At 33.3% G+C, this 23,911-nt stretch overlaps 1 protein-coding gene across 2 annotated transcripts in view; it reads right to left on the bottom strand.

The window, feature by feature from the left end:
- VPS13A (vacuolar protein sorting 13 homolog A) overlaps window positions 1–23,911 on the bottom strand; it is a 118,719-nt gene that overhangs the window by 16,646 nt on the left and 78,162 nt on the right. For both annotated transcript variants that reach the window (XM_062599239.1, XM_062599240.1), the window contains 18 exons: window positions 20,063–20,191; window positions 19,069–19,202; window positions 16,876–17,005; window positions 14,728–14,963; window positions 12,704–12,857; window positions 11,757–11,903; window positions 11,121–11,202; window positions 9,613–9,682; window positions 9,000–9,105; window positions 5,801–5,914; window positions 5,123–5,268; window positions 4,923–5,004; window positions 3,538–3,651; window positions 3,040–3,115; window positions 2,760–2,923; window positions 2,389–2,434; window positions 2,000–2,123; window positions 1,587–1,701 (listed from right to left, as the gene is read on the bottom strand). In XM_062599239.1, the coding sequence (XP_062455223.1) occupies window positions 1,587–1,701; window positions 2,000–2,123; window positions 2,389–2,434; window positions 2,760–2,923; window positions 3,040–3,115; window positions 3,538–3,651; window positions 4,923–5,004; window positions 5,123–5,268; window positions 5,801–5,914; window positions 9,000–9,105; window positions 9,613–9,682; window positions 11,121–11,202; window positions 11,757–11,903; window positions 12,704–12,857; window positions 14,728–14,963; window positions 16,876–17,005; window positions 19,069–19,202; window positions 20,063–20,191 (2,169 nt within the window). The remainder of the gene's footprint in view (window positions 1–1,586; window positions 1,702–1,999; window positions 2,124–2,388; window positions 2,435–2,759; window positions 2,924–3,039; window positions 3,116–3,537; window positions 3,652–4,922; window positions 5,005–5,122; window positions 5,269–5,800; window positions 5,915–8,999; window positions 9,106–9,612; window positions 9,683–11,120; window positions 11,203–11,756; window positions 11,904–12,703; window positions 12,858–14,727; window positions 14,964–16,875; window positions 17,006–19,068; window positions 19,203–20,062; window positions 20,192–23,911) is intronic.

The following is a 23,911-nucleotide window of genomic DNA, read 5'->3' as shown; positions in this document are numbered from 1 at the left end:
ATCCCAAAATGACAGCTATTGTTTATTCTTTATCCTTTCAAGTTCGAAAACAGTTAGGTGGTGGTACTCAGCTACACAATAGCATAAAAATTAGAACCAGGTATTTTAAAGGTACATCAGTCAGTGTTTGCAGAATGTTCTTCATGTCTCTCTCTCCCACTCCCCCCCCCCCCAAAAAAAAAGAAAAAGAAAAAGAAAAGCCAAATGCAAACTTACAAACTTGTGCAAAATTAAGATGCAAAAACAATGCAAAGTCGTTATAGAAGTTCGCACATTTTAGATCTAAATCTGTTGGCTTGCTAACATTCTATTTTCATGATATACCTTTAAACAGAAAATGGGGATATTTTGGAATCCATTTTCTTATAAGAAAGAAAAAGATTAGCAATTAAGAATTCATTAGTAGCTCCTTTTAACTGTGCTCTAGTTAAGGAATACTGCTTTATAACACTGTCTTTATCCTAGAGACCACAGGGAAAAGCCACTTCAGAGAAAGGCACAGGCGTACTACTTATTATTATAGATCTTTCAATTTACTGAGCTAGATTGTCAGTTAAAGGTAGGACGTAAACATAGTTTAGAAACCACAGACTGGACAGTCCTCTCCCAGAATCCTTCTCAGAATGAAATTCACAAGGAATAGAAACAACTAGACTGGAACTGGACATGAAACAACTGTGGCAGTTTGCAGGATAGTCTGAAATCCTCTACAAAGGCTACTTAATTCTTATGAAATCTTCCAATAAGAATTTACTTGAACCATTAAAACTCGTATTTTTGATGATTTTTCCAATATCTCCCTGGCACATTGGTAAATTAAATTGTTTAGCGTGTACTTTAAAAGCTCTATTCTTTTTACATCTCTAGTTTTCATTCGCCTAGTCACTATTTGCACCTTTATTTCCTATAAAATGCAGTTTTATTTATATCAAAGAAAAAATAGAAACTATATAAACTTGATGAGAATTGAAATTATTTCCTCTGGAATGGAACAAGTTCAATTGTTGACAACTGAGTTATGGTCATTTTTCAAATATGCTTAAATAGCAGCTGAATTATTAAACAGTAATTATTCAAATTAAAAACTTCTCAGGATGTTCTTGATACAAACAGTACTGAAAGAATTTTCACATCCTTTCAATGGCTATACTATGATATAAATACAACTATTTTAAGTATGTTTGAAATGGTAAGTTTTACAAAAATCTGAGATAAAAACTGTGTTTAAAATGTATTATTATAAAATTATTGAAAAATATATCTTCGTGTTTTTCAACTGGTTTATCAAATATAAAAGGTTAAGCAATCTTTTTCTCCTTTTAAATTGCTCTGCATTTTGCAGAAAGCTCTATAGATATATTGGTAAAAATATAGTGTCTTCCCCAAAAATTGTATCACAGAAACTAAATCAAAGTGGATATACTTCCTTAAGAAATTAAATGGCTCTTTCTTACTTTTACTTAGTAAAGTTAAATAAAAAAAAAAGGGGGGGGGGGCAAGGGGGGGTGGGCAAGAATACTGTAAAATATTTATTTCAATATATGATGACTTTCATTTTATGCCAAATTATCTTTCAGTTTCTTCACCTGTAACATTTGACTTCCAGTTCCATCTCTTAACCTGTAAGGTCTAATAACTCCATCTTCACCAAAGAAGCGAGGTGGGCGCAGGCTTATCACATCTTCTGATGAATCTGCAACTCTGAGAACAAAGCAACATATTTAAAATATGTACTATATCTCTCATAAAACAGTACTTAGCAAAGATCATGAATTATTTTAATTATAAACTAAATTCAAGTTCTGGTAAAGTGACTCCTATATATGTATTCTGGTAAATGAATACACATCCAGGAAATATTCTATGGAACAGTGGCAACATGGCTGCAATACTAAATCAGCGTTTGAATAAAAATTTCTCATGTAAGTGATACAAAGACAATGTACTCCTACTACTCCACTTCACGCAATGAGCCAGTCTTCATACTTGTTTTACTTACTTTTTAATGCCCTGAAATGTGCTGCTTGCCATGTCTATGATTCCTCCAGTAGGCCTAGCCACTGCTCCCACTAAACCTTTTCCAACACCTTTAAAAAACCCAGCTGCTCCTTCTTTCTGGGCTCCTAAAAGAAAGTAGCAAATCATTACAAAACATTTTGACTTTTTTCTTGTTACTATATTCTTAGCAAATGCAGTTGATATGCAATTACCTAATTAGATATGTAAATACAGTCTCCTCTATATAAAGTTCAGCATCAATAACACAAATTATAAGTCACTAAGAATATAAAATCTTGATATGAAGTTCTACAACTCTGAGATTTATAATCCCGCTCAAATATTAAGATCATATGAACACAGTTAACACATCAGAAGACCTGCACTTACCTCTTATTGGTTTTGTAACTATTCCTGTTATACCACTGACAAAACCCTACAAAGAGAAATGAGTAAGATATAAGTCTTCAGATTATATTTTTCATATATTATTACATTCTTATCATCACTTCAAAGGTAAACAACCTCGAAGCACATGCTTAAGTATTATAAAATCCATCACAAGTTAAAAGAATTAGAAGTTCCTTCCTTCTCTCAAATTCTCGTATGTTTTTCTTTAAAACTACCACTCCACTGTGGCAACGTATTTGCAAGAATAGGATTAAAACAGAGAGGTACAACTCTGTGGTGATTAGGGTAGTCTATATATGTATTAGTGTTGCCTGGATAAAATCTATTAATCATTGTTTTTTTCATCTTACAGAAACTAATCCTTTTCCTCCACGAGTGATACCCTCTCTTAGACCAGTTGGCTGTCTATTCATAGCTTCTCTCCTTTTCTGCTGGTAATCCTCATCCATAGTTATTGCTGCTACTCCTTTTGCCATAGCACCTGTGATTCTCGAAGCAGCACCAGCTAATCCACCTAAGAGAAAATGAAAGATTCTAAGTAAAATGCCAATGCAATTTATAAATAGTCCATTATATTGCTCTCTATGTATTCACTATTAAGTATACTACTGTAATAATGCTGAAACTTACCAACTGCTCCCCCTACTAGTGCTTTAAGTCCTAGTGCCATTCCTTCTATAAATTCTTCAGGACCCTGGATGGCTCCCTAAAAATACATTTATTTGAAGTTTTAAATGTTTATAGATACATAGATACATAGATACATAGATAGATATAAAAAGATAAAGTATCCAAACACACAGATACGCACACAGAGAGATGAGAATTACTTTTAAATACAGATCTATGCTCTGAATTCTGCTTAAAGACAAACACAAAAAGTAGACATATTGAGAACTAAGAACGCAAGGAACAGTCTTTTGTGAAGTAGGTGTAACAGACTATTTTCTCTTTTTTATCCCATTTGAATTTTCTAGTAACATTTCCTGACACTTTTACTAAGAATTTTCAATTATAGATCTAAATTAAAGACAAAAAAAAGATCATTAATACATATCCACATTTTCAGTACAATCCATATGTAATCATTGGTGCTATATATCATAAGCAGCCAGTAGAAATTTTTACCTGATAAGGTTCATAGAAGAATGCTTCTACTCCTTCGGACAGGCCTCTTATGAATCCAAATGGATTACCCAAGACATCAAGGCCAAGAATAAGAACATACATTTGTTTAATAGCCTAAAATAGAATTAGCTTTTGAGTAAAATATTGCAGAAATTACACTAAAATGAGTAATGCAAACAGCACACTCAAAGCAGTATACTAGGAAGAAAAAGATCAGGAAGATAAGCCTAATATCAAAAACGCAATATAACTGAAAAGAGTAGAAATAGTTCCATTATAAAAGATTTTATAGTGAGTAAATCACAGAAGGCACAATAAAGTCAGCCAAAGAAACTCTACTTTTTACAAGCAGCCACAAATAACTGAGATTAATGCTCCTGAGATTTTGCAAAACCAGCACATTACCCAGATTTCTCTCACACTGCAGGGCTACTGCACAAAATTTGGTCTGCTTGCATATGCCAAGAGGAGATTTTGTGGATTCTGACTGAGAAATCTTACAACTACATCTACATGAAGGAGAACTGGATTTAGAAAAACACCAAGCATCTCCTAGGATATTTTCATCCTTCTCTCCGTAGAGAAGAATCAAGGGAATGATGAATGATAAGCAACTAATTCCCCAATTAAAATAGGATTTTTCTCCTTTACAGTTGGTAGAGCACAAAATAAATACATCATAAGAACACCTTATTACAAATGATGTGTGGATGAAAAAGGACTCCTATTGCTGCAATAATGTGTTTACTGATATCTCTCAAAATGCTGGGACCGACAATATTTAGGTCAAAGGATAATTCTGGTATTACTAGATTCTGAGAGAAAGCATTCCTGCTTTGATAAAAATTCTGCTTTATCAGAATTGCATTGTGTTTTCTTCCATTATCCACTCCATAAATTGTTTTCTTACCCATGCCATTTTATCTCTAGTCATAATTCAGAAATATGCAGTTACTTGCTACCAAGATAAAGACAATAGCATTCAGCTAATGAATAACAGTTTAATGTAACTTGGTTTTCTAATTTATTCAGAAGTATTTCTTTGTCACTAACAACTTCCTGCCAAAATGGCAATGAGAATTCAAAGACTGTACCAACTAGTCTTTGAATTGTAGTTGAAATTTAAGTCATTTCCAGGAAGTATTTAAATTGGCTATCTTAAAAAAGAATGTATTAAGAAGAGAGGAAACAGAATTTGCTTATTATCATTTTAAAACGAGCTCCTCTTTACAATTAGATCATAATTTAAGTTAATAGCTTGTTCCTATGATTTAAAAAAAATATACTAAGGTGAAAGTTATTCTCTATATTTTCATAGTGCTAAAAGCACACAGCAACACACTTAAAATATATTTACTGAAAAACTGAAATTTATTTATTCCAACCTGTTTTGAATAATGCCTTAAAACTGCTGATTGCAATTGTTGTGTAGTACAGAAATGATAGTTGAGTTCAAAGAATGCCAACCTGAAAAAAAAAAAAAAAAAAAAAAAAACTTCTGTTATCCAGAGCAAAATAAAACCTAGTATAGGTAAGACTAATGCAACCTTTGGAAGTTATCCTTATAATTATCTTTTCAACCTACTTAAAGACAACATCTTGTACATCCGTAAGTGTGGCACCTATACTCTTCAGCAGGAGATTCAAGGACTGAAGTGGTATCAACTCATTCTTTCTTTCTTCTTTGTTACTATCTTCTCCACCCGTACTAAGTGAAAAGCTCAAGTGTAACTGAAGGACAAAAACAAGATTGTTAAATAATAAGAATGTTTGTTAGAAGTATCATATTTCTATTTTTATAATCTTGTTAGAAGACTTAGGAATTGAGACATGGCATTTTTAATCCTGACTGAACTCAGATTGAATACATATGGACAACACAAATGCACCATTTAAGGCAACAAAAAAAGATACTGGAATTCAAACTGAATAACTACTTTTAAGAAAACAGGAAGTAGGAACGGTTTGCTCATACTTTTAGATGAAGTCCTCAGAATCTTTTAGCTATAATTTAGATCATTATCTTCTTTTCAAAGTAATACTTGTTTCTATAAATAATACTCAAAAGCACAGCACACTGAAAATAGTAAGCACACTGTCCAAACAGGAATGAGAAGGTAAGAGAGTACAAAAAAAAACCCACACTACCTTCTCCAGGGCTTTTTGGTTTTTTGTTTTTGAATTTCACTACAATTCTTTTCTGTTCCTACTACTGTATGAGACAACATATTCTCTATGTAGAGAGCAAGCAAAAAACGCATACCTTTATTGGAGAGATATGAAAGTATTCATACAAGCTGATCTGTGATGTATCCGTTGATGATACACTCATCAGTTCTTCCTGAAGAGATTCTACATCCTTTTTGAAAAGTTCCAGCTGTGAATGCATTTTCAAAAAAACATTACTTGCACATTTAGAGTATATAAAACTTCACAATATGTCAAGCATTTGCCATTAAGGTGCAATACATTCACTAATATCACTCTAGTGGTTTTTACCTTTGAATTAAAGAGCTAAAGTTTTAAAAGAATTTTAACTATGTTTAAAAATGTGACTAACTTTCGCTTTCTATGAAGAAAATAAATACAAAAATAAATCCAAACTATATCTATTTCAAAGTAAAAATCAATATTTTTTATCAAAGTTCAAATTTTAGATTTTTTTCAGTATATGTTTAGGTAACTTTTATCACTTCTGGATCAAACAACATATACATATATATACACACTCACACTTTTCTGTACTCTCCATACGCTATGGAGAGTAGGTTTTTAAATACCAAAAGCTAGACTACAGTTTATTTTTGGTTAAATAAGAGAAAACAGACTTTTGCATACTCTAAACAGGCCTTCATACAGCCTTTTTCCCCAATCTCTTTTTCCTTCAAGAGATAAGAGTTCTCCTGCATTATTTTTTTGAAACAAAATGCTTAAAAGATCATTTTGTAGTTTTTAAACAGTAACAATTCTAAAGTAATTACTCGGAAAAAGGCTTAACCAGTTTATAAAAAGTTAACACTGAAAACATTCTGAGAAGTCCCTTCAAAACAGTAAAGTCACTACCATCTTACCATCTAAATGAACGACTGATGAAAACTGAAGTAGGGATCAAATCCTAATATTGTCTTCCAATCCCATTAAGAGGTCAGAAAAAGGTGTCAGTTTCAGTTACTGAGTTCACAACACTAATCTCATCTCATTTATCTTAAGTTAAAAGTGATTTACTTTGGGATTCTATCTTTCCACTATACATTTGTATTACCATATATTCTGTCAGGTGATGTGAATATTATAATTCAAACTCTTTTAACAATCCAGAGCTCACAGTTACAGCCAGTATAAACAGATATAACAGATTGTGTGCCCTAAGTACGCAGCTGGGAACCACTAGTTTAGGCTACACATTCCTACAAATGAAAGCTATGCTGACTGTGATGAAATAAAATTTTATAATGTAGCATTAATAAATAAAGCAGATTTATTTAAAGAACATTAAGTATTCTTTCAGATTTCATTTCATAAATCGCAAACTGAAATTACTCATCCTTATCATTTACTATTTGCTTTAAAAGATGTTTAACTAAGCTGATTTAAAACATTTAACAAAGCTGGATCCACCCAGCTGTTAATAAAATTACTTTTTTTGCTTTTGCTTCAGGTGTTTCTACATAGTCTTTTCTTACTATGTTACAGAAACAAACTTTGGTGTTGATTTAAAGAAAGGCACTTCTCACCAGAGATGATCCCACTCTTAAGTTAAAATTTCACTTAAGATTCCAGTCACCTCAAAGAGACAAGTAAAAGCAATCCTAAGTTAATAAAGTTAATAAAAAAATCCTAAAATTGTTCTGCTATTAGAGCTCTGTAAAGGATGCCATAGGTTTCAAATGAAGGCAACAGGAAAGTAAGACAGATTTAGGAAGAACCAACCAGATCTTCACAACTGCTACTCCCAAACTCAAAGAGGATCACATTTAATGTTTTGTGAACTGGATAATATATTTTGTCTTCCTTTGTCACAGGCTAGAAAACAACCCACAAAGGCCCTACTGAAATTAGCATCTTTATTTAAACTCAAAGTAATGAGCTCCAAGTGCTCTAGAAACAGAAGCAGGAAACTTTGAACATATTAATATACGTAACAGTGCGTAAATATAACAACAGCAAAGTTACTCATATGAAAACATCTATTGGACAGACCACGACCCAGACAAGAGACTTCCACCATTTAGCCTTTCTGTAAACTTACTAAATACCATCCTGAGATATTTGATTCTTATCTTGCTTGAAATGTTATTATAAACACTCATTTCTCTGGTTATTATACACCTCTTCCTAATTTTCACTTTCTATTTACCCATGACCAGCTTTTTACCTTTTGTCTTAATTTTGGTATAATCCCTGAGCATCAGTACATCTTTTTCATCTCTGGCATATAGATTAGGGAATAGAAAGTATAACAACTTTCGCTTTTCAGTACACATTTTGTTTGCCATAGTTAGAAAATACCTTTCAATGTCCTTTCAGAAAGCACTTTTATCTGTAGTCATTCAGGCAACTCTTTTATGCATGTTTTATGTATGTTTTATAGCATTTATTCAACTAAATGTCTCACCATTGCCTCATGTATTAAAACTTAATTTTCAGTATTCTTAATAAAAACAGCTTCTCCTATGCTCTTCAGAACTTCATTATTCCTATACAGCATATCATTTTGTTGGCTCAGCTTCCCAGGCAAATCAAAGACCCTCTACGTACTCTGTTGCTTTCAGCTTTTGTCTTAAGTTTTCGTTGCCTAAGGGGACCACCATGCATTTCCTGCTATTATATTTTATCTAATTTCTACTTTTCCTATGTACAGATTCCTCTCATTCTCCCTGCAGGATAACCCAGTTCTACCCCACTGTCCTCTCCTCCCAGTGTTGCTTGATACCAACGTTTCAACTGTATCTTCTACCAATTTCACAATCTTGTACAAAATTACTGAACAAACTTTCTCTTTCTGATCAACATCTCTCTCCACTCCTCTTCCCATGATGGGTCAATGTTTATTATTGCTTTTCTGACCAAGCTTTTTCTAAGTATTTTTTGGCAGGCTCAAGAAGAGAGTACTATTTTCACTCCTTTCCTGTTTTGACTAACAGGAACATCAGCAAGTCATTGTAAAGACTGCATACAGACTAGAACAGCATTGCTTTCACTCTTTTTGTAAGGTTTTGAAGCATCCTTATGTATCATGCCAAGATGACAATAAAAGAGTTTACTATTTGCCTCAAACAACAGTTATCTATTAAAAACCCCATAGTTTCCTATTACTTCCAGATACAACACTGAGCCAATGCCACCGACATAAAAGAACGAGTGGAATGTGTGGCGGGGGGAGTGTTGGTTCCGTTTTTGAATATAGTTTAAATAATTAAAAATTTAAATCCATTTATCTTTAAACAAAAGAAGGTTTCTACCTCTTGGTCACTGGGCACATCAGTCTGTGTAAAGAATTCAACCAATGCATACAGGAATCCAAGGTCTATTCTGAGATCCATCTCCTGAATCAATACCTTAAAGTATCTGTATATGACAAAAAAAATAAAAAATAAAGAACACACAACTCCTCACCTATTTTATGAAAAAAAGCTTTAAATTACAAAGTACAATGAGCTAGGGTATTTATTTCTCTCAGTAACTTCAGATACTTACATTTTTATATATTTATTTTTAGGAATAACCCTTTTTGGTCAGTGGTATAAGATAAACATATTTCCTGTAACTAAAGTGTTTTATTGAAATAACAGCATTTGACACTGTGGATAGCACTGTTAAATATAGTCTACTTTTCAAATTAGAAAGAGTAAAAATCTGTATTAAAAATCCTTGAAAACGATTGCTTTATTCTGCAGTCATGTGGATAATAAATTAGGCCAAGCTTTCACCTTTCTTTTTGAAGTGCTCTCCTCTTTCCTAGAATGAATTGGTGTAAAATTATCTTGCTTTATAGTTGCTCCTACTTTAAAGCCTGAATAAAAATGATCAATGGCAAAAGAGATGGAATATGTTAAAATATGTTAAAATACTTACTTAATGTGAGATATTTGTGAATGTCCTGCAGTTCTCATAACAATACTGACATCAGTAAATGGTTTTGGTGCTATGAAGTTATAAAATAAAAAGAGATCAGCAAAGACTTTTATATGATATTATATATATAACTTCATGCTTTTAGTATGAAAAAGCCATACATGTTCAGGATTTTTTCAATCCTATGAAGTAGGATTATATAATGGGTGTGACTGGCAAACAACTAAATCAGGAAAAAGAGCAGGAACAGACATGAAGACAAGAATGAAATGGAACAATAAAATTCTATTTCACTTATTTATCTCTGAAAAATGTATCATTTTTCATTTAAGACCAAATTAGTGCCTATACAATTTCTGTAGTCACAGGATAAGTTTGAATTTTCAAAGACTGATATAAAAATATAAATAATTTTAAAAATCTTAAAAAATTGTTCTTCAAATTTATGCACTCTAGTTTAAAACTGACCATGTTCAGGATGAACATTTGATATCATAATAGCTTACGGAGAAAAATAAAGACAGTATTCTTCGTCTTAATCTAGAATGTTTCCTGCCATTACCCTTCTTTATCTTCCAAATTTCTTTGCCCCCAAGACTGTTAATGGAAGTCTTCCAAAAAAGCTCAGCAGTTCATCACATTCTGTACTGACTTTGAGCTCTTTGCCCAAGCAGTGCAGAAGTTGGAAGGCTACAAATGAAACTAAGTGTAAACTTACAGTTTATGTGTGAGGCACCACCTACAAGCTCAACAGATGGCAATTTATGTCTTGTCCAATTTTAGTCTACCTCCAGTACAAATAACTTAGCTGAGGTAAGAGTATGTCAGGTTAATGCATCACTATTGCATACAATCAAACAAAAAATAAGCTTCATAAACAACATGGTTAGGATAAACTGAAAAAATAATTTTAGTCAGTAAATAAAAACTGGATAAGAAAAGTGAGGGTTTGCTATAGAACCCTCACTGCCACTTAACTCCAAATGTAAGAAATACACTCTGCAATGCATTTGCTGCCATCAAGCCTAGCAACAGTTCAACTTTTTCATTTACAGTAGGTAACTTTTCTAAGATTGCAATGATTTTTGTTCCGGTCTGAAGGCAACTGCCAAAAGCCAAATTTAAGCTTGACGCAAATTTGATTTAGGCTTTGTGTTCTCAGAGAGCACTGAATTTGTATATCAAAAAGATGTGCTGAAAGGTATGATAGTGATGGGTGAGTTTTTTTTTTTTCTTTCTTCTAACTGTTAACAATTTAGATCGCTTTCTCTAAATCTTCTTCGTGGAGATGGGGAAGCAATGTTCTCTAACATTAGTATGTGCTCTATCTAGTCAGTAAGTTTATACTAAGGAGCACTTCTGTTAGTCATCTAAAACATATGGACTTTTCCAAGGAAGTCTCTAAATTTTTAAACAGTCTTATCTGATAAAACTAAAAAGGTGAAACTTCACTGAAAACAAACACTTCATTCTGTAAGTATAAATTATCTTAAACTAGAATAACAAACCTGAATCCAGGGTGATGGACTTTGGAGGTTTAATAGGATAGAACACAAAGGGAAATATGGCTCCAGGAATCTGGTTTTGTATCTAATAAGGGCAAGGACACGACAAGGTGTACCATGTTAGTTCTTAAAGTCATGAAATACTTTAAAAGTAGGACAAACACAAGAATTATGTATTACCTGTAACATTTCTACTACTTCAAAAGCAGAAAGCATAGGCCACTGTGGTTCAAAATATCTGTTTTCAAAATGAAATCATTCATTCCAAATAATCTAGAAAAACTTCTCCCAATTTGTGGCCATAAATAGTCCACAAAATTTTTGCAAAGGATATATTCTTCTAAAAATTGAACATATGAAATACAGCAGATTTTAATTTTTATTTGGTTGTAAATAAAGACCACTGAGAAGTACGCAAAATGAATGGTAGATGCTTTTTCCTCAACATTTGTAGGTGTCTGGTGGGCTACCAAACAATTTGGTAGCATTTTCATTAGAAGTTTGAGATGAAGTGATGTAGAAGATTAGCTTCAAAATAACAAGAAAAATCCAAAGTTTCTGAAAATTAATCCTACCAACTTTCCATTAAAATGTCATTTTTTTCCTATATGTATCTCCCTGCTCTTTGACAAGACTCACCTGTATCCTGTAAACTTGAATTCTGAAAGACTTCTGATGTGCAGATGAACTGTATTCTACTTTTAAAGCTGGCAGATAATTTCTTCTGATGGGAATCTCATTTGGCTGTTGAATTTTCATGTTACTTCCATTAGGAGTTAAACATACCTATTGTATCATTAAAGAAAAGTAAGTATGCTACGTTTTCAAAAGACTGGGTTTTTTGATAATGTATTTCAAGTTTTACACTTTTCATTAATACTATAATGAAAGTTTAACTATTTTTACATCTTTTTACAGCTTTTAGGTCAAGTGTCAAAACTTTTCCCTATGTAAATCAATCAAGTTTTGTCATAAATTCTAATGGAGGCAAAACCAGAAAATGAATCTGTATATTGCATTATTTGAGGGATTACAGATTGCTATATTTGACCTTTTAGACAGGAGGCACAGGAGTTTAATATTAAGGTCTATGAATGAGATGCAAATCCATGCATGTCAATTCACCTACAACCTAATTCTAGTGAATGTTTAGAATTTACTTATAGACAAGAACAGTAGCATTAGGAGCACAAGGTACTGTTTAATTCATAGAATAAATTCTGGAATTATGTTTTTGATATTTGTGGTTGAATCACATGGCTGAATCATCCCATAACAAGCCATTTGAAAAATATAAAACTTTCTGTTAAACAAACCAAAATCAACTCCTTCTCCTCCATGTATAACAGATGAAGAAAATGCAAAGTTTTCCCTGTAGCTTTGCATTTAGCCCCATGACCTGCAAACTTTCAAACCTTGATGGATTCTTTCTAGACAGAGATAAAGAAGGGATTTCAAATGGACTGGATAAAACAGTCATCTCAATTTTCATTGGAAATGATTTGGGAGACAACAAAATAGGTATACGTTATCTTTTTCCTATGTACACACCCAAACAATAGATTAGCGAGAACTATCATTATTACCAAAACATTCGATTCCAACTCAATAATCTTATTTTCTGAAGGAGTAAGCTCACTGTAATCTTTAAATTCTTGTTCTAACTTATCAGTTTGCTTAATACTCATAGGTCTCCATCTTGACTTCTTCTTGGGTTTTGTCTCCCAGACGACATCAGAACTTTGAAAACAAAAGAAAGCATCAAGAGAAAAGGATTAGCCATTTCAAACTAAACCCCACTTATTTTAGTATGGCTTTTAATATGTTGTAATTATGGACACTGTGGTAAATAAAATGAAATAAAAATGACCTGAATTATCCAATGTCATCTCAGTTCTAAACAAAAGACAGTCTTTCCAATATAATACAGGAGAAGAAAGTTAACAGCAAGTTTGCCAACTTCCCACTTTAATCAAGACAGTCAAGATACTCAGTTTCAACAGTACTGCTTCCCTTACTATGCAACCTCAACGTTGGCTTTCAAATATACATCCTTGGTATATTTTGGGATGGTTTAATTTAACAGAAACTGAGAATTCAGCAAATGCCTGCTGAACTGCTCCTCACTGATAGCTACTTTCTTCACTCCTTCTCTGAGTCTGAATCACCAAACAGTATTATTATTTTTTTAATTTCTACTTTTCTTCTGCTAGTTTCTGGCTGTTTTTTTCCCCCTTAATATCCCAAAATCTATTAATTAAGAGGCACTGGAATCTTTCCTACTAAATTCTATTGCTTCTGCCAGAAGCTCTGATGTCTGATTTCACTGCATATTTAAATGGAATACACAGTATAAGGCACAAACCAACCACTATCAGATAGAGAAGTTTCTTTTATCAAGTTATTCTGTATCTGACAACTATACAGCCAAGCAGACATTATATACATGTACATACTGATACATCAATGGCAGAACAACAAAAGAAATGGGAACTAAAGGGAAAAATAACAAAATGGAGTGCATGGCTGTAATCCCAGGCCAAGTGTGGTAAAAACTCCTTTTGTATCAACTTGGATACCAATTGTCTTCTTGTATCAATACATTTATAAATGAGAACATCAGAACAACAGTCTTTTTTCACTTAACCAAGTACTCCCAAAAGAGCTTTCAAGACATTCACATCCACTCACGGATTAAGAACAAAACCATATCAAGTAGCCAGCGCTGCTAGAGTCTCCTGACAACAAATGACCACGTGCAGAAAGCACTGACTTAGTGAAATCAGTGACCATTCCTTTAAAACTGGGCAATTCACTCTCACTATTAAGATTAGGAAGGGTTTTTTTGTTTTGTTTTGTTTTTTGAACATGTGGGGACTGTGAAGTGTTTCCACTTTTTGGATAGTTACCTGTCTCAAGTGAAGGTAACTGAGGGACTGGGATCTTCTTGTGAATGACAGAGGCAAATAACTTGGAGCTAGAGCTTCTGCTTGTTTAGCAGTCTGGTATGAAAAATTATTCACCAGGAAAAATCTGCTTCCCAGCAACCTCATGGCTAAGAACATCTATTACAGCCATGAGATAAAAATGTCCTTTTGGCATTCAAAAAAGCCCCTGTATAACTACATCATGGCTCACACCTCTTACAGGTTGCACATCTTATTTTCTGCTCCCCTCTGATGTGTTGTAATAGAAACAAATTATTAGATTTTTGGTGTTTCCATAATTTCCCAAACAAAAATAAAAAGAACTACAAGCTGTTACTGCATCTAAGTTTTGACTGCAGACCAAAATCTGTTGATACAAACCACCTAGCAGACCTTACTGATGACTCCACGATCACTCCAAACTACAGACAGGAAACAGTATCCTTCACTGGACTGGGAAAGTTTGCTGTACATAATTATGCTTAATACACTGCAAGAATATATCCATTCAAATATAGAATGCATGCATTTCTAATACAATGGGAAACTATATAATGATTTAATTCTAAATACCCTTGACCAGATTTCTTTCCCTCCTCCCCTTCTCCTGAAAAGGGAATTCGGTTAGTGGAAATGCCAGATGATAAACAAAATTTCAGTCTGCTGCACAGCAGACAGCTTACCTTGTAATTCCAATGTAGGACACCTCCTGCTTTGTGTAATTATTAACCAATGAAATTCCAACATCTTGTAAAGACAGAACAATTTCTTGTTCTGCTAGTTCTGCTTTCACACTTTCATATGTCAGTTTAAATACATTCTGGTCTTCAGTGATTAGGACAATACGCTGTAAACCTTCAAAAAATGACACTAAATAGACCATCTTCCTAGTATCCAAGTTGAGTATTTCCATTCTGTCCTACAAACAGGAGAAAAAAGTTTTTACACATCCAATCACTCTAATCAAGCAAACAAACAGAAAAGTCTTAGCACGTGAACACAAACACAAGACAATGGAAAGGCATACGAAAATTATAAAACTTCAAAATTAAAATTTTCGTAACAGCTACAGACATAAGTTTTGATAATGTTTATTGGTATGAGCTCCAGTAAGTTGTTATTGCTCTGTGTTAGACCCTCACCTATGAGACTGGTGATAGCATTTGTTACATATGGAATTTCATGCACATAGAACATATACTGACCTCAGTTACAGATGAAAACCAAAATACTTTTTTCCCACTGTAAGTTAAGGGCAAAAAATCTCCAACAACTCCTTCAAAATTCTATTAACATCATAAAATCAAGATTTGAACAATATATCTATATTTTACCTAACACAATATTTTTAGAAAAATAACCCAACTTTTGCCTGGACATTCCCATTTTACAGGCCTTTACAGCAATAACTCCATGCAAGTATACAATTTTAAAATAATTATTTATTTTTGAAAGTAAACGAAACTTTTGATATTTTACAGTCAGCTTTAATACAAAATGCCTTTTAACAACTGCCACAGTCTACAGTGTTTAGCTTATGAGGGCTTTTTCATGTGCAACTAACTTAATGTTTCACTAAAGGCTAAAATGTCAGGTGCAAGCTAACAGTTCAGTAACACAGAAAGGGATATTCTCCACATTGGCTGCTCCCAGAAGCCTGTAACGTTCATCAAGTCCTACACTGAATCAGTTCAGGAGAAAAGTAAACAAATCAACACAAAACAACCACCCAACTGAAAACCCCCAAATAATTAAAAAAAAAACCCTCTTTTTTCATTATATTGTTTTCTGCCATTTTTGTGAGATGCATTAGCTAAGAGAAGGGTCTGAAAGCACTATGAGCAGCACACATGGGTAGAAAAAAAACATGTAGCTGGACATAATGAAATGACGGGGAGACTTAAAAGAGGAGACTGCTATCCCATCTCTTCTCTCTTAAGTGACACTGCACTTTTTTGCAAGCTCATCACATCACAAACAACTCAGTAATTTAACTTGGCTCTTTATCGTAAGAAAGTATTTCATTGAAAGTACAGAGAAAAAAGGCTGAAGTTTCTAGGACCTTTGATTTACATTGGCTTCAGGTAATGAAGCAAAAACTTACAAAGAACGTGCTAAAGCCAAACAAAGTAGCTATGGATTTTCCTTTTAAAGTAAAGGAGAACTAAGGAATTTCTTTAAATAGCAGTCATGGTAGAAGCACATTAGCCACAAGGACCTTAAGATCACTAAGACAAGGCTGCACAGCTCAGCATATTCTGTACCTACTTACTCTACAGTACCTCAGTTTCTATCAAATAACTTCCAAGGAGTAGACAAAATTGTAGCAGAAGATGGATTTCAGAAAGCAAACTAACAGGTTGGATTGAAGTGAATCAGGGTTTTGCTTTCACCTCAACAATTACCATGGAATTTAAGTAAGTCCAAAATAAGACCAAGCTCTGAAGGTGAAAGCTTTCCTGTACTGCCAACACTCACAAAATACGTAATTTTAGCTATTCATCTAATCTCATATATCAAAGACCTCAAAAAAGTGTAGCCTTCTTTCCATACCAATTCCATGCACAGCTAGTAAAAAGAAAGTAAATGCTGCATAAATGTCACTAGGCAAACTAATATTCCTGGCTTTCGAAAACTTATCTATTTAACAGTCATCTTTACAGACCTTCAAACTAATCTGTACTGTACTGCCTGTGGCAGGAAAAACTTACATCGTTAACAAAGTAGGTGGCGGGGGAGGGAGAGAGGAAGGGAGGAATAACCTCCATTGGATGCATACGAAGAGAGAAAAAAAAAACAGCATTAAAAGCAGCCCTATATAATAAACATACTTCCTTTGGAGTAATTTCCTCAGTTCTCTTTCCACACTTCCATTTCAATTTTCTAGATCCTGTTGGGTCAGCCCAAGTGTACAACACAGCCTTATTTGGCTGAAGATAGTCTTCCAACTCACAGAGGGAACTAAAACAACAACAACAAAGTAATATAAAACATTCATTGACATTTTATTTTCGTATCAATGACTTCGCAGAGTCTAACATTTCCGCTGAAGAATCAAGAACCCCTACACAATAAATTTTTAAAAATAAATTTTAATGAAAATTAAAACTTAAACATTGTGTATTTAACATGCACAAAATAAATTTCAGCACAGTAATGAAAATAATATTATATAGTTATACTTTTAGAAATACAGCATATCAGTAAATTTTTAAATATTCATTTTCTTCCTTGCTTGTAATAAATAGAGAAATTTAAAACAGTGAAAAAAAATAGGAAGTGGAGCTTATAAACCGAAAAGGAAATTCAGGTTTTGATATCTAACACAGAGGAGGAAAAAAATGTGGTAACAATCCACTGTTTAGGGAAGGTTTCTTCTATGTAATTTACTGAGGGGAAAACAATTTACCATCTGGATACAGTGGATATCTCCAGACAGATTTTAAACACTTGATCCATCTTGATACAGGTAAAAAGTACTGGCAAGACTATCTTTTAAAATTCTCTGAAGGTAGCCAATGCTGTGCATAGTTAATTACAAAAGCTGATCCATACATACGAAAATTTGCACTGAGGATGCTCAAAAACAGCTAAAAAAAATAAAAATTGCTATTCTTTTCAAATAACAAAGCAAGAAGTTGAATGCATTCTTTAAGAGGTGCATACAGCTGCAGGACTAATTGGTAAAAGTTCTTCAGCTTTTCAAGCACCAGTTTCTAAATGACACGGCTCTGACTGTCTGAAAGGAAAAAGTGAAGACTCTGCATAGCTCTTGCAAAGACGTAGGCTAAGGATGTTGTAGATACACTCCACTACTCAGCATGGCATGCTGCACAACTCTAGAGTTAAGTATATCTGCACACTGCAGCAAAGCATTATAAAGACATTATAGAGTGAGACCAGGTTCAGGCTTGCTGCAGTCAGGTGGTACAGCATAGCATTGATCCAGCTATGCTGCAGCCGAAGTTACACTGGTAAGAGGTTTGACTCCAGTCTTTCCAACATGCCTCAAAAGTGGCTTTGTGTAGATTAGTATGAACAAAAGAATTTGAGTTTTAGTAACTTATCCTTCTTTCTTCAAACCCTTGCCTCATATGCATCAGGCACATAACCCAACTTTTACTGGTTGCAGACAATTCACATTTGTTTAAAAGTTGTGGTTTGGTTTAATAAAACTTCTGTCTTTCTGTCCATTCCTTCAATCTCTCTCATAACTTTTGAATCCATTGCTCCAACTAAATCTAAACTAGATTTGATAGAATAATAAATATGTTTAGAGCTTTTCTGTTACTTATTCTGCACAAAACAGCACATGTGTATTTCCAAAGTAACTCAAGGATGTTATGAGAGAGAGTAAAGGGCAAGGACACAAACTCCACATAAAATGAGACCATTAGTATGTTGTACATAAAAAAGCTTCTTCATTTGTAGTGCCAGGTCCCTGGCACTACCTACCACTACTTTGTTAATAATCTATCCTATTCAGTTCACAAGATAACAGGCTTTTAGGTGTGCTGACAAATTCAGACATCAATTACTAAGGCACAGGCTTTCCCCACCCCCATTTTTTTCTGCTTAGATAGCTGAAAAGGAAAGAGAATTTTGGACACGGAACTCATAGATCTGCTTTTCACAAATGACTAACAGATTTAAAAAATCAAGTTCCCATGCACAGGGAGATTACAAGTTCCCATGTAAGGAGATGAGAGTATTCTACACAGTAACATTTTGATAGCTCCCTTCATGGTGCTCTCATAGTTTGCACATAGTTAAACAAAGCAAGAAATGTTGATGCATCTGTTTTGTTAAATCAGTATGTAATTTAGGCATTTTTCAAATGCACATACTTTATCCATAAACTTGCAAGGAAAGGTTAAAACAGCTACTTGCATAATAGTAGTCAAGCCTAAAAGCTTTACCACCACTTAAGCTATACTCCAATTACACTTAATATCACACAATACATAAAAGTACAGTTCACATGTCTTCACACAGACATCCACATTAAAATTCTACATACATACCTCTGTCCATACTCAATGATTTCTTCTTTAGTATGGTTAATTAACAGAAATGGAGCTGCACCATCATGGTAATTAGAAAAGGTAATCACTGTAGAATGCTCGGTCAGGTTAACATCCACTATAATTCCTCCAAGCTGTTAGATGTAAAAATTGCAAAGTAAATAACAGTGGTATTAATTTCTAAAATAGTTATTTTATGTATTCATGGTATTTTTGGAAACTTTTATACTCATAAGTTAAAATCATTAAAATCAATCAAATCAAAATCAGTACTTCAAAAGTATTTTCCAATCATACTGTTATTTCAGCAAACAGACATTGTACTTATTGGTTAAAAATTTCAAAGGAGTTCTGTACTCTCCAATTTGTTAGTAGAGGAATCTTCCTTGGATCATTCATAGCCTTCAACAACATCCTTCAAAACATTCTATCATTGAAATATCACACATTTAAAAAACTACCTCCTAGGTAAGACTGAGTACCACACTGAAGCAATTTAGTGTCAAGGTTACTTTTTGGAGTAACTTAGTGTTACCTTAAAACTGATGTAACTACTTTCAGTCTTAGATACAGAACATTGACAAAACAGTGTGTTTCAGATTGGATTTACCTCTCAGAGGAGCACTTAAAATGAAATGCCTACATATACTTGTGTACATCACATACAAGTGTAAATTAAGTTATGCTGTGAGGGAGACAGGGGAGGGCAGATCAAATTAAAATACTATATATGTCTATATGTATACATATATATATGCAAGTGCATGTGTGCACATATATTTAAAATATTATATATATACACTCACACACACATATATATAATGTATGTGTGCACATATACATATATCTTTTATATATTATATTTTTATATATACAAAATATTTTCCTCACAACTTTGCAATACTTGATTGTATGGAAAGGGAGACAGGTGTGGTGAGTGCAATGAAATACATATTTATGCTGCTTTACCTAATTTCTGAAAACAACCATTTACCTTGTTGTCCAGATGCAGTAAGAGACAGTTTTCTTGCTTATCAAAATCGATCTTCTTTGGGGGAAGGTCAGAATTTTCAACTCTAACAAGTAGTTTGTTGCTATCACTTTCAGGCCAAAAAGGAATACACTAGAAAAAAAATTAGATAATCTAAATTAAGTGAAAACAAGCTAGATGTTAAATGGCACTCACTAAAGTTCATTTATTTAAATTTAACCAAAATTGAACCAAACTGCATCAGACATGCTGTTAGAACACCTAAAAATAATTACTTAGCTGAACAGAATAAACAGAAAGTCAGAAGAATTCAGACAATTCAGTGAAGAAACAGAGGAGATAGAGAGCTAAGAGTGAAAGAGGTAAGACTGTATGTAAAATTCACTGTATAAAGTTGAGCAGAACTGCAAAACCAAAATGGCCCAGCTTGTCAATGAGAAAATTCAGTGGACAATGCTTCGTTTTTTCATTAAGAGAGCTCTTGCCAAAAAGAAAAAAAATACAAAAGAATCTTATCTTCAATGACAAAAAAGCATATTACTATTAATACAATGTTAAGTAATTGGAGTAAGTAAAGTAGGACACCAGCACACTAGCTGCTTTTTGTTTGTTTTTAAAAAAAGACTGAGGACTTAGGCATAGAGGACATTCTGCTATTCACATCCACAACTGAATCATAGCCATTTTGAGTTAAAGATGATGAAATTCCACAGAAAATCTCTTTTCAAAGAGTTTACATACTAAATACATGAGAGGGGTGGGGAAGGAATGAGAACAGAAATTTTAACCATAACGAAAGTCCTACCGCAGGAATAAGCAGTAACTCTCAACTGTGTTCACAAATGCACACTGCATTCTTTTAAAGACTGTGGTGGTTTTACACTTACAATGAGAACGTCAGCAAGAGCCAAAGACTGTTTAGATAAATCATTCTTCTTGTATTTCAAACTACTCATCTGTAACACTGAAAATTTTTGAAGCATCTCTCCAACACAGATTAAAATATGAGATTTTTATATTCAGTTATGTCTGAACCTAGAATTAAATCTTCAATGGTGAAAGACTAGTTCACCAACTTACCATGCCACTAAGTTCCCTCTCCCATTGTTTCTCACACCACAGGAAGCAGGAAGACAAGGGAAAAAAATATAGTTAAACAGCAAGATTGAAGGTGTTACCTAAATCATTATGTATCCTACACACAAAGGAAACTTAAACCGTTTTGTAAACCAGTACAAAATACAGCAGGTTAGTCTCAACATTGAAACCGAGAGAGCTCAGAAGAAAGAGGGAGCCAGCCAACAATGAATTAAAGTTTAAAAGCAAAAGTAGAACAAGTAAAAAAGACTGGCTAAATGAAAAGGAACAGAAACAACTACAGAAAACAGACAAATTTTTGCAATTGTCTTTAGTCACAGAATGTGTCACAAAATGATGTTTCCAAATCTTTTGCAATATGCTTACAAAGTGCTCCACCAGATGTTGTATTTATGTGTCAAGCAGTATTCATACTAATACCTTTAATTTATGTTTAGCAGGGAATTTTATATAGTCTTGATCAAGATTCTTTTTCTTTTTTTAAGCATGTGTGCTGGTCAACTGTCTTGTATTACACCTAATTCAAAGCACTACCCCTAACAAGCCATTTCATACTGAATAACATCCATCAACTGTCAGTTGTAAACTCGGAAGAAAACTGGATTTTTCTAAAAAGAGAAAGTAGTGTTTATGACAGAAAACTGCATTCCCAAACAGGGAACATGCCCAACAACAGAGGGTTCTACATAAGGGTTCCTTTTTTTGCTGATAAAATAGATTGTCTCTAAGAAAGAAGAGTCATATAAGAGGAAAGTGGAAGGAAGGACTCAGCTTAACATAACATAACAAAACTTAAATTAAGAGGCGGGAAGAAAGGCCAATGAATCAGGCTGAAATAAGGATTAACAACAATTAATTATGATTAACTCAACAATGATTAACTAACTTAGTGATTTTGTTTTTTTTTTTTTTTTAAAAAAGATCAATCTAACATTAGAGTACAGTAAGAAGTATTCAAAAAAAGTGAGGCACTAATTCAAAAGTCTAGTCTAGCTAGATAGTACAGTCCCATATCTCAAGAATAGCATCAGACTTGCTCCTAGAAATCTCTCCTAGACACGTGGCACTAGACTAAGAGTCTGGACTCTACTCAGATATAGACGAGATTAAAAACAAAAATGGACTGAGCAATCCAAACAGATGAACAACATTGGGAGAGTTAACTGTCACAACACAGAATTTCAGAAATTGGTTGTCAAAAGGGGGGAAAAAAAACATTGTGGTAAGGTAAGTAATTTGGGGCATTAGGTCTGAAAGAATTTAAAGAGGTAATACAGACCTCCCTGTCAACCTGTCAATTTAGTTACTATTACTATATTCAGTAAACTGTCATATTTAATTTTTCAGATGATGTTAGGAGTGATCCTAAAATCTACAAAATTGTCCTTTGATACTTAATAAATGAACAGAGACTGAGATAAATTAATACAATTATGAAACATCAGAGAAACAAATGATGCTTTCGGGATAATCACAAAACCCTGTAAGCATATCAACAAGAGTCAATACAGGAAAACTGCTACATACTGTAACAATATATTTGAACTTTCAAAGCTATTGCCTTTGAATAGTTTTGGCAAAGATTTTTAAATGTTCCTGCATAATAATATAATTTATTCTAATAACTCTTGTATTAGACAATGCCCACATCAAGTATAAAGCAAAAAACACTAAGGAATAGTGAAACTCTGTATCATCCCAGTGTAAGAGGTCAGATGTGAAATGGCCTACGATACTACATGAGTCACTGTCATTTAAGAGCCTTATTAATGAGCCAGATAAGGAACCATGCCTTTACGGAATCAACAAAGCTATGTAGATTCAAACAGTTAAAGAAACATAACATTAGAAAATGAGATAAATGTGCAAGCTTACAGCACACAGTCTGTTCTTGAATAAAATCAAAGAAATATTTTTAAAAAAGAGTAACAATTATTATGGAAGCCTATACCAACTTAAACATTTAGACAATCTTAACATCATTATGTACACTCTACAAAAAACCTCTATGCAACAATGACAGTGAAAACCCAAAGTAGCATGAATTTCATAAATTGAAATAATAGAAATCATTTGACATTTCAGACCAGGTTTTGGACAAAAAAGCAAACAGTGAAAGGCAAACAAACCTTTGTATTTCTTTTTTCCTGTTAAACATCATTAATATAAAGAATTTAATACAGGTCATAATGGTACAAGCATCTGTTTTTACTACAACTAACATCAGTCAGGAATTTTAAAATAATCAGAGGCAGATAATGATCTATACGAACTTTCATTAGGTAAATAACGAGTTAACTTTGATCCAGCCAGACTATCACTACCCTAAAGAATTCTTACATTTCTTTTGGAAGGAATGGAGGAGTCAATTCTGCCTGTTACCAGGGAAAAGTTAGTGAAGCAAATAGCCCACAGCACCAATAAATCGTAATAATTTATCTGAAGGATTCTGATTTAATCATTATGTATCTGGTCATAATTTCTCTTCCATAATCAGTACAGATAAAATACATATTTAAGGAGCATGTATTTAGTGTACCAAAAAGGTAACTGAAAGACATTTTTATATATCATTTAATATACATATACGTACTTTAGGATTATTTTAGTCTGCAAGCATTATTTTTGGTAACTATTAGATATACTTATAGTCCTAAATAAATAGATTACGGAGTGCAGCACAAGGTCTTCAACAACCGTACTATCTGTTAGAACAAATTAAAGTGCTATTTTGGACCTGTTCTCTTCAAGACA

Source organism: Rhea pennata, chromosome Z (assembly GCF_028389875.1).
Source record: "Rhea pennata isolate bPtePen1 chromosome Z, bPtePen1.pri, whole genome shotgun sequence".
Taxonomy (NCBI): Eukaryota; Metazoa; Chordata; class Aves; order Rheiformes; family Rheidae; genus Rhea; species Rhea pennata.
This window is presented reverse-complemented; position numbering and strand designations above follow the sequence as displayed.